At 48.7% G+C, this 12,041-nt stretch overlaps 1 protein-coding gene across 3 annotated transcripts in view; it reads right to left on the reverse strand.

Moving 5' to 3' along the window:
- The window catches only part of LOC147095556 (class I histocompatibility antigen, F10 alpha chain-like), an 86,095-nt gene that overhangs the window by 38,342 nt on the left and 35,712 nt on the right, over positions 1-12,041 (reverse strand). For all 3 annotated transcript variants that reach the window (XM_085974683.1, XM_085974682.1, XM_085974681.1), the window contains exon 4: positions 1,921-2,199. In XM_085974683.1, the coding sequence (XP_085830809.1) occupies positions 1,921-2,199 (279 nt within the window). The remainder of the gene's footprint in view (positions 1-1,920; positions 2,200-12,041) is intronic.

The raw sequence follows: 12,041 nt of genomic DNA on the forward strand, positions 1-12,041 counted from the left end.
TAGGATTGGTCAATCGTCGAGTCACTCGACACTCAACTGTCAGACGGCACGCGCCAGGAACCCGCCGTACGATTGGTCGACCTTGACGTCACACGGTCGCTAATGAGATGCTAATGAGCGGAACGCTGAACGTTTTTCGGATACCGCGGGCGCGGTTTTTGTCCGGCCGAAAGGTAAATACGCCTATGACCGGTCCGGAATCGCAAGCTTTCTTTTGAGGTGAAGCGCGCGTCGGTACGCTCTGTAACTTTCAAACGTATAGAACACGGACAGACAGACAGACAGACATCGGGACAGACAGACATCGGGACAGACAGAAGAGCCGCTTTATATATATAGATACGGCACAGAAACAGGCCATTCGGCCCAACCAGTCCATGCCGGTGTTTGGGATCCACTCGAGCCTCCTCCCATCTTTCCTCATCTAAATCTATCAGCATAACCCTCTATTCCCTTCTCCCTCATATGTTTGACCAGCCTCCCCTTCAATGCACCTATACTATTCGCTTCAACCACTTCCTGTGGTAGCGAGTTCCACATTCTCACCACTCTCTGGGTAAAGAAGTTTCTTCTGAATTCCCTATTGGATTTCTTGGTGACTGTCTTATATTGATGGCCTCTAGTTATACTCTTCTCCACAACTGGAAACATTCTCTGTATCCACTCTATCAAAACCTTTCATAATTTTATAGACCTCTATCAGGTCACCCCTCAGCCTTCTTTTTTCAAGAGAAGAGACCCAGCCTGTTCATCCTTTCCTGATATGTATACTCTCTCATTTCTGGTATCATCCTTGTAAATCTTCTCTGCATCCTCTCCAGTGTCTCTATATCCTTTTTATAATACGGCGACCAGAACTGTACACAGTGGTCTAACCAAGGTTCGATGAAGGTTTAGCATAACTTCACTACTTTTCAATTCTATCCCTCTAGAAATAAACCCCAGTGTTTGATTTGCTTTTTTGATGGCCTTGATAACCTGTGGCGCAACTTTTAGAGATTTGTGTATTTGTACTCCGAGATCCCTTTGTTCCTCTAACCCACCTCGGGCGTGCTACATTCAGTGATCTTAGTGATTTGTGTATTTGTACTCCGAGATCCCTTTGTTTCTCTAACCCACCTCGGGCGTACTACATTCAGTGATTTTAGTGATTTGTGTATTTGTACTCCGAGATCCCTTTGTTCCTCTAACCCACCTCGGGCGTACTACATTCAGTGATTTTAGTGATTTGTGTGTTTGTACTCCGAGATCCTTTGTTCCTCTAACCCACCTCGGGCGTACTACATTCAGTGATTTTAGTGATTTGTGTATTTGTACTCCGAGATCCTTTGTTCCTCTAACCCACCTCGGGCGTACTACATTCAGTTCTGGGCACCGAACCTCACGTGAGCTATATTGGCCTTGGAGGGGGTACAGTGCAGATTCACTAGAATGATACCAGCTCAGAGGGTTAAATTTTGAGGACAAAGTTGGCTTGTATTGCGCTGAGCGTAGAAGTGTGAAAGGTGATCACATTGAGGTGTTTAAAATGATAAAAGGATTCGATAGGGTAGATACAGAGAAACTATTTCCACTGGTGGTGAATCCAGAACAACCGAGTCTAATTTTAAAATTAGAGCCAGGACATTTAGGAGTGAAATCAGAAAGCACTTCTTCACACAAAGGGCAGTGGAAATCTGGAGCTTTCTCCCCCAGTCTGTGGGTTCAATTGAAAGTTTTATGACTGAGATCGAGTGATTTTTGTTGGGTAAGGGTATCAAGGGATGTAGAGCAATGGTGAGTAAATGGAGTTGAGGTACTGATCTGTCATGATCCCATTGAATGGTGGAACAGACTCAAGGGGCCGAATGTCCTACTCCTGTTCCTATGTTCCATACATGCTCACAGAGACACACGCACACATCTAGTGCAGTTCCTTACCCCACCAATAGACCTTTGCCTCTGCCAGGCTGCTGTGTTCAATTTGACAGGAGTATTGATCCTCATCCCCAGCAGTCACTTCAATCTCTTTCTTGATCTGATGGGTCCCATCGTGGTTCGGTCGAACCCCCGAGGAGTGGCTCTCAGACATTGGCTCTCCATTCCTTAGCCAGGTCACCTCGATGTCTACAGGATAAAATCCAGTAACCAGGCAGGAGAGAGTGGGCGGTTTGTCCTGGCCATTGGGGTCACTTCTGGAGATGAACACTTCGGGCTGAACTGAAAGGGGAAAGGGAGGAAACACAAACAGTAGACAGACACCGAATGGAATGGGAGAATGGTTTCATTGATCTGTGAAGTTAGATCAGAACATAAAAGCATAAGAACGTAAGAAATAGGAGCAGGAGTAGGCCCGTCAGCCCTTCGAGCCTGGTCCGCCATTCAATAAGATCATGACTGATCTTATCCTCATCTCCACTTTCCCGCATTATCCCCATAGCGCTTGGTTCCCTTAATATCCAAAAATCTATTGTTCTGTCTTAAATATACTCAACGACTGAACATCTACAGCCCTCTGGGGTGAAGACTTCCAAAGATTCACCACCCTCTGAGTGAAGAAATTTCTCTTCATCTCGGTCCTAAATGACCGACCCCTTATTCTGAGACTGTGACCCCTAATTCTAAATTCCCTAGCCCGGGGAAAGATCCTCCCTGCATCTACCCTGTCAAGCCCCTTAAGAATTTTATACGTTTCAAGGAGATCACTTCTGATTCTTCCAAACTCTAGGGAGTATAGGCCTAGTCCATATAAAATGAGCTGAATGGCCTCCTTCTGTGCCGTAAATTTATCTCCTCATAGGACAATCCTCCCATCCCAGGAACCAGTTTAGTGAACCTTTGTTGCACTCCCTCTAAGGCAAGTATATCCTTCCTTAGGTAAGAAGACCAAAACTGTACACAAGACTCCGTGGCCTAGAAATTCAGTTGGCGCCGCGCCAGGGCTTTAGCGCCGGAAAGTTAGCGCCGGCGCTAAGTCCCCCTGCGCGCGCCAAAAATTCAGTAGCGCCGCGCCCAAACGGCTGCCGGCGCTACTGAAGGGTGTTTGCGCCTGAAACTGGGCGCTACCTGCCGCTTTGCGGCGCTATTCCGGCGCTGCAGTGCCCGATGCGGTGCGGCAGGCTCGGGAAGTGCAGGCCTCCTCCTTCAGTTAAGGAGGAGCTGCCTGCACCCGCCCGCTGGCCGGTAAACTCATCAGAAAAATGAGCCCGGCACCTCGGGGAAGTGCCGGGCTCGCAGCCCGGAAGCATCTGTTCCGCGGGGGGGGGGGTGGAGGAGTCCGGGGAGGGAGGTGCGGGCAGGCGGCCGGCGGGAAAGCGGCCGGCCGCCGCGCGACCTTAAGGCGCAGGCGCTAACTGATGTAAGACTCTGTTGCCAGAGTCTTAGTTGCGGCTGCCACGGGCGAGGCGGCCGCAACTGAATTTCGGCGCTGGGGCCCGTCGGCATGGCAACCGGGACGCTGCGCACACCGATGACGTCATCGGTGCCGGCGCAGCGCAACCGGTCTACCGCCGATTCTAGGGCCCCAGGGAATTTCTAAACTGGCCATAACTCCGGCGCTAGGCCCTCTAGCGCCTCAAATGCGGCGCTAAGGCTACTCAATTTCTAGGCCCAGGTGTGGTCTCACCAGGGCTCTATATAATTGCAATAGAACATCTTTACTCTTATAACAAAACAGATTATCTGGTCATTATCACATTGCTGTTTGTGGGACCTTGCTATGCGCAAATTGGCTACCGCGTTTCCCACATTACAACAGTGACTCCACTTCAAAAGTACTTAATTGGCTGTAAAGCGCTTTGAGACGTCCGGTGGTTGTGAAAGGAGCTATATAAATGCAAGTCTTTCTTTTTACTCCAAACCTTTTGTAATAAAGGCCAACATACCATTTGCTTTCCTAATTGCTTGCTGTACCTGCATGTTAACTTTCAGTGATTCGTGTACAAGGACACCCAGGTCCCTCTGAACACCAACATTTCCCAATCTCTCGCCATTTAAAAAATACTCTCTGACCAAAGTGGATAACTTCACATTTCTCCACATTACACTCCATCTGCTACCTTATTGCCCACTCACTTATCCTGTTTATATCTCTTTGCGTCCTTCTCACAGCTGACTTTCCCACCAAGCTTTGTATCAGCCGCAAACTTGGATGCATTATACTCGGTCCCCTCAGCTAAGTCATTGATGTAGATTGTGAATAGTTGAGGCCCAAGCACTGATTCTTGTGGTAACCCACTAGTTACAGCCTGCCAACCCGAAAATGACCTGTTTACCCCTACTCTCTGTTTTCTGTCCGTTAACCAATCCTCAATTCATGCTAGTATATTACCCCTTCTTCTTGCCTAAGGAAGGATATACTTGCCATAGAGGGAGTGCAACAAAGGTTCACCAGACTGATTCCTGGGATTGGGGGGGGATTGTCCTTTGAGCCCTAATTTTGTGCAATAACCTCTTGTGCGGCACCTTATCGAATGCCTTCTGAAAATCCAAATGCACCACATCCACTGGTTCCCCCTCATCTATTCTGCTAGTTACAACCTCAAAAAACTCTAACAGATTTGTCAAACATGATTTCCCTTTCATAAATCCATGTTGACTCTGCCTAATCCTATTATGATTTTTGTAAGTGCCCTGTTACCACGTCCTTAATAACAGATTCTAGTATTTTCCCGATGACTGATGTCAGGCTAACTGGCCTATAGTTGCTTGTTTTCTCTCTCCCTCCTCTCTTGAATAGTGGCGACTGTTCTAGAATCTAGGGGATTCTGGAAGATTAAAACCAATGCATCCACTATCTCTATAGCCATTTATTTTAAAACCCTAGGATGTAGGCCATCACATCCAGGGGATTTGTGGGCCTTTAGTCTCATTAATTTCACTAGTACTTTTTTTTTTTACTAATACTAATTTCTTTCATTTCCTCATTCTCACTAGACCCTTGGTTCTCCACTATTTCCGGAATGTTTCTTCAGTCTTCTATGAAGACAGACACAAAGTATTCATTTAATGTTTCTGCCATTTCCTTATTCCGCATTATGATTTCTCCTGTCTCTGCCTGCAAGGGACCCACGTTTACTTTCGCCAATCTTCCTTTTTACATACCTATAGAAGCTTTTACAGTCTGTTTTTATGTCTCTCGCTAGTTTACTCTCATATTCTATTTTCCAGCAGCGGCGGTGGCAGTGCGGACCTGGGAGGAGCGGCGAGGCGGCGGCAGTGATAAAAGAAGAGCCCGAGGCGCAGGTAGGCCCCACAGCAGCGGCGGCGGCAGTGTGGACCTGGGAGGAGCGGCGAGGCGGCGGCAGCAATAAAAGGAGAGCCAGAGGTGCAGGTAGGCCCCACAGCAGCAGCAGCGGCGGTGGCAGTGCGGACCTGGGAGGAGCAGTGAGGCGGCAGTGGCGGTACCAACTCAGCACCGGCAGAATTTTCAAAGAGTGACATCAGAAGTCAAAAGTGACGTCGGCACAAGGAGAGGGAGCTGATTGAGGCCAGTGTCGGGAGCGGAGAGAGCGGCAGTACAAGGCTTACCAACCTCGCAGAGCGGCGGCGGCGTTCCGAAGCCACGTCACGATTCAAAAAGTGACGCGGGCAAGAGGAAGCAGCTGATTGGTGAGTACAGCCAGGTGAGTATTTATACTACTCTATAGTTTGACAGTTAAGATTAATAGTTTATAATATTTAGAAGGTCTTAATTTTTGTGGTTATAGTTTCTAAGGTCCCTGTTGTGTATCGGGGAGTGCTAGTAACCAAGGGCCCTTGAGTATATCATTTAATTGTAGTGTAATTAGTGGTATTGATTTGATTTAAATTAATTAAAGGGTACGTCATGACAGGACAGCTCGGCCCCGTGGCATGCTTCTCCTGCGCTATGTGGGAAATCAAGGACACTTCCTGTGTCCCTGAAGACCATGTGTGCGGGAAGTGTATCCAGTTGCAGCTACTGACAGACCGCATTGCAGCACTGGAGCTGTGAATGGATACATACTGGAGCATTCGCGATGCTAGGACGTTGTGGATATCACGTTTAATCAGTTGGTCACACCGCAGGTAAAGGCTGCACAGGCAGGAAGGGAATGGGTGACCGCCAGGCAGAATAGTAGGCGCAGCCCCTCTCAAACAGATATACCAATTTGGATATTGTTGAGGGAAATGGCTTATCGGGGGAAGGCAGCAGCAGCCAACTTCCTGGCACCATGGGTGGTTCTGCTGCACAGGATGGGAGGAAAAAGAGCAGAAGTGCTATAGTGACAGGGGATTCTATTGTAAGGGGAATAGATGGGCGTTTCTGCGGCTGCAAACGAGACTCCAGGATGGTATGTTGCCTCCCTGGTGCAAGGGTCAAGGATATCTCGGAGCGGCTGCAGGGCATTCTGGAGGGGGAGGGTGAGCAGCCAGTTGTCGTAGTGCATATAGGTACCAACGATATAGGTAAAAACCGGGATGAGGTCCTAAAAGCTGAATAGAGGGAGTTAGGAGGTAAATTAAAAAATAGGACCTCAAAAGGTAGTAATCTCAGGATTGCTACCAGTGCCACGTGCTAGTCAGAGTAGAAATAGAAGGATATTTCAGATGAATATGTGGCTAGAGGAATGGTGCAAGGGGAGGGATTCAAATTCCTGGGACATTGGAATCGGTTCTGGGGGAGGTGGGACCAGTACAAACTGGATGGTTTGCACCTGGGCAGGACCGGGACTGATGTCCTTGGGGGAGTGTTTGCTAGTGCTGTTGGGGAGGGTTTAAACTAAAAGGGCAGGGGGTTGGGAACCTGTACAGGGAGACAGAGGAAATGGAAGAAAGGATAGAAGCAAAAGACAGATAAGGAGAAAAGCAAAAGTGGCTGTCCGAGAAATCAAGGGTTTAAATCAATCATGGCCACAGAAAAATAATAATTCTAAAAGGTCTAAGAGTGTTAAAAAAAAACAAGCCTGAAGGCTTTGGCCTAGAAATTCAGTTGTTAGCGCCAGCCACTAGTGCCTTAGGAGAAGTGGGGCGCTAAGCGGCTAGCGCCCGGGTGCGGCGCGATCTGCGCCTCTCGCGAACTTCACTCAAGATTTAGCGGCGGCGCTAAACCGCAGTGCCCGCTCAGCTGCGCACGCAGATCGTGACGTTATTTCATGGTGCAATGCCCTTGGTGCGCCCCGAACCGGAACTTCAGTGGCGCCGCCCTTCTTTGCGCCTGGCGCCCCCAGCGACTGGTAGAGGGGAACGGTTCCCAGTCGCTGCGGGGCGCTATTTAAAGGGGACTCCTCCTGCATTATAAGTGGCAGCCATTTTGTGCCAATCCTTCTGTGTGAGAGACGGATATTTGGAGAGAGACAAAGGCAGAGAGCTTTCTGCTTTGACTCCGCGCTCGTACTTCTGGCTTCAGGCCACAGCTTTACACTTGGATTTCACTTTCAGTGCCATAACCTTGAGTCACCACATATAATGGGGGCTGCAATGGGTGGAAACGTTGGCTTTCTGCATTGCATTCAAAGGGATCAGAGACGCCGTGAGAGAGTGCCAGTCATGGCCAGACGGAGAAGGGCCAACAGGCGTTGGCACAGGAGGCCTTACCCACCCAGGGTATACCGGCAGCAGTTCTCATATCTGAACATGTCTGAGGAGCAGTGTGTTCGGAGGCTGCGATTCAGAAGGGAGGTGGTCACTGAGATCTGCCACCTGCTTCGCAGAGATCTGCAGCCACAGCTGAGGAGCAGGACGTCTCTGTCGGTGGCAGTGAAGGTGATGGTGGCTCTCAACTTCTATGCCACCGGCTCCTTCCAATCCGCTACTGGGGACATTGCCAACATCTCCCAGTTCGCGGTACATTGCTGCATCCGCCAGGTGACCAATGCCCTTTTCAGAAGGAGACGTCAGTACATCTCCTTCCCCATGACTCTGGACAAGCAGCAAGAGCGTGCAATGGGATTTGGAAGAATAGCAGGCTTCCCCCATGGTCCAGGGCGTAGAACTGATGAACCAGCAATGGTCAGGCCTCGCTTCAGGGCTGCAGTGTGCAGGGCGTGGCAGCCAAACAAGTCGACCCTCCCCCTTTAAGAGCTGACCGGTGCCAGCGTGTCTGCCTTCATTCAGAAACTCGCCGCACCTGCGCTGCGCCCGCCCTCGGTGTTAGCGCCCCGGCTTAGCGCCTTATGATAGTCGTGCATCACCTGCTTTAGCACAGCAGCAACCTCTTGGGGCGATGCAACTGAATATCGGCGAAGGTGGTGCTAAGTTGCGCCAGGCGCTAACTTTAGCGAACGCCCGGCTGTAGCACCCCAAACGTGGCTATACTGAATTTCTAGGCCAATTTGTGTCTTAATTCGAGGAGCATTCGTAATAAGTTGGATGAATTAACTGCGCAAATAGATGTAAACAGATATGATATAATTGGGATTACAGAGACATGGCTCCAGGGTGACCAAGGCTGGGAATTCAACATCCAGGGGTATTCAATTTTCAGGAAAGACAGACAAAAAGGAAAAGGAGGTGGGGTAGCATTACTAGTTAAAGAGGAGATAGTAAGGAAGGATATTAGCTCTGATGATGTGGAATCTGTATGGGTAGAGCTGAGAAATACCATGGGGCAGAAAACGTTAGTGGGAGTTGTAAACACACCCCCAAACAGTAATGCTGAGGTTGGGGATGGCATTAAATGGGAAATTAGAGACGCATGCAATAAGGGCACAGCAGTTATTATGGGTGACTAATCTACATATAGATTGGGCTAACCAAATTAGTAACAATACTGTGGAGGAGGAATACTGGAGTGTATACGGGATGGTTTCCTGGACCAATATGTCGAGGAACCAACTAGAGATCAGGCCATCTTAGACTGGGTATTATGTAATGAGAAAGGATTAATTAGCAATCTTGTTGTGCGTGGCCCCTTGGGGCGGAGCGATCATAATATGATAGAATTCTTCAATAAGATGGAGAGTGTAGTATTTGACTCGGAGACTAGCGTCCTGAATTTAAATAAAGGAAACTACGATGGTATCAGACGCGAGTTGGCTAGGATGGATTGGGGAACGTTACTTAAAGGGTTGGTGGTGGATAGACAATGGCAAACATTCAAAGATCGCATGGATGTACTATAGAATTTGTTCATCACTGTTTGGCATAAAAATAAAACAAAGAAGGTGACTCAACCGTGGCTAACAAGGGAAATTAGGGATAGCATAAGATCCAAGGAGAGGACATATAAATTGGCCAGAAAAAGCAGCAAACCTGAGGATTGGGAGCAGTTTAGGATTCAGCAAAGGAGGACAAAGGGATTAATTAAGAGGGGGGAAAATAGAGTATGAGAGTAAGCTTGCAGGGAACATAAAAACTGACTGTAAAAGCTTCTATAGATATGTGAAGAGAAAAAGATTGGTGAAGTCAAGCGTAGGTCCCTTGCAGTCAGAATCAGGGGAATTTATAATGGGGAACAAAGAAATGGCAGACCAATTAAATAAATACTTTGGTTCTGTCTTCACAAAGGAGGACACAAATAACCTCCCAGAGATGTCGGGGAGCATAGGGTCTAATGAGAGGGAGGAACTAAATGAAATCAGTATTTGTAGGGAAATGGTGTTCGGGAAATTGACAGGATTGAAGGCCGATAAATCCCCAGGGCCTGATAATCTACATCCTAGGGTACTTAAGGAAGTGGCCCTAGAAATAGTAGGTGCATTGCTGGTCATCTTCCAAAATTCTATAGCTTCTGGAACAGTTCCCATGGATTGGAGGGTAGCTAATGTTACCCCACTATTCAAAAAAGGTGGTAGAGAGAAAACGGGGAATTATAGGCTGGTAAGCCTGACATTGATAGTGGGGAAAATGCTAGAGTCCATTATTATAAAAGATGTAATAGCAGAGCACTTGGAAAGCAGTGACAGGATCGGACAAAGTCAACATGGATTTACAAAAGGTAAATCGTGCTTGACTAATCTACTGGAATTTTTTGAGGAGTGTAACTAATAGAATAGATAAGGGAGAACCAGTGGATGTGGTGTATTTGGACTTTCAGAAGGCTTTCGATAAAGTCCCGCATAAGAGATTAGCGTGTAAAGTTAAAGCACATGGGATTGGGGGCAAGGTACTGACTTGGATAGAGAACTGGTTGGCAGACAGGAAGCAAAGAGTTGGAATAAACGGGTCTTTTTCCAAGTGGCAGGCAGTGACTAGTGGGGTACCGCAGGGATCAGTCCTTGGACCCCAGAGCTATTCACAATATATATTAATGATCTAGACGAGGGAACTAGATGTAATGGCCTAGAAATTCACTGGTGCCCCGCAGCGCTACTTGAGGCGCCCAGCATCCCTCTTGGGGCGCTGCAACTGAAAATCGCAGCGCAACATGCCGCAGCGCCACACGCTGCGGCACGGTGCACTGTGGTACTGCAGGCCTTCCTCCCCTTCTTAAAGGGGAGGGGCCTGCTGCAGCGCGATCGGCGATCGCGAGTGCCAGCAAAAGAGCCCGGCACCGAGGAGAAGTGCTGGGCTCTTGGGACACAACCGGCACAACGCTACTGAGGTGGGGGCTCAGGAGGCCAGGGATGGCGGCGCGAAGAGGTGCTGGCAGGCGGCCAGCAAAAAAAATGGCCGCCACGCACCTCAGCGCCTCTACCGCCGCAGGTAGGCCCCCCTGAACCGGTCGCAAATTGCGACTGGCGTTAAAGCAGGGGGTGCTACCAAATTTCGTGATCGGGGCAGTAGCGGGGCGCTGCGCACACTGATGACGTCATCGGTAGCGGCGCAGCGCTAACGGCTAGCGCCACCATTAGCGTCCTGCTAAATTTAGCGGGAGGCGTGGCCAGTGGCGTTAAACCCACTAAGTGCCCTCTTTGGGCGCTAACGGGTGACGCAGCCCACTGAATTTCTAGGTCAATATCTCCAAGTTTGCAGATGACACAAAGCTGGGTGGGCGTGTGTGCTGTGAGGAGGATGCTGAGAAACTCCAGGATGATTCAGACAGGTTGGGTGATTGGGCAGATGCATGGCAGATGTGGATAAATGCGAGGTTATCCACTTTGGTGGCAAAAACAGGAAGGCAGATTATTATCTGAACGGCAATAGATTGGGAGAAGGGGAAGTGCAACGAGACCTGGGTGTCCTTGTGCTGACGGTAAGCATGCAGGTGCAGCAGGCGGTTAAGAAGGCAAATGGTGTGTTGGCCTTCATAGCGAGAGGATTCGATTACAGGAACAAGGATGTCTTGCTGCAGTTGTACAGGGCCTTGGTGAGACCACACCTTCAGTATTGTGTGCAGTTTTGGTCGCCTTATCTGAGGAAAGATGTTCTTGCCATGGAGGGAGTGCAGCGAAGATTCACCAGACTGATACCTGGGATGGCAGGAATGACGTATGAGGAGAGATTGGGTCGATTGGGCTTATACTCGCTGGAGTTTAGAAGAATGAGTGCGGATCTCATTGAAACTTATAAAATTCTAACAGGACTAGACAGACTCGATGCTGGAAGGATGTTCCCGATGGCGGGGGAGTCCAGAACCAGGGGTCACAGTCTAAGGATAAGGGGTAAGCCATTTAGGAAAGAGATGAGGAGGAATTTCTTCACCCAGAGAGTGGTGAACCTGTGGAATTCTCTACCACAGAAGGCAGTTGAGGCCAATTCATTAAATATATTCAAGAAGGAGTTAGATATATTTCTTAAGGCTAAAGGGATCAAGGGATATGGGGAGAAGGCAGGGACAGGGTGTGGTAAACCACTTTTACCGTTCACTATCGTTACACTATAGTTATCACTGTTAGATCGTTTCCCTATAGTTATCACTGTTCACATTGTTGTATCACTGTACGAGGTCGCCTCTTGTCACGCTGCTATACCTGGGCTGACCACTGCCGACTCCGCCCATGGCTCCACCTACCTGCCCAGGTATAAAGGTGGTCGACTGGCTGGTATTCCTCCTTCTTGGATCCGATCACCCACGAGGGTGGGCTCTGTTATTTAGTCAATAAAAACCTATAGTTACTTTCTTAACTCGTCGCTTTTCATTGGACGAATTGATAGGTATATCAATTTTATTGACTAAATTTTAAAATGTCGTCACTTGAGCAGCCAAACAACCAGTCAAC

Source organism: Somniosus microcephalus, unplaced genomic scaffold (assembly GCF_052327205.1).
Source record: "Somniosus microcephalus isolate GS21.2 unplaced genomic scaffold, FLI_Smic_1.0 unresolved_chr1, whole genome shotgun sequence".
In the NCBI taxonomy this organism is placed as follows: Eukaryota; Metazoa; Chordata; class Chondrichthyes; order Squaliformes; family Somniosidae; genus Somniosus; species Somniosus microcephalus.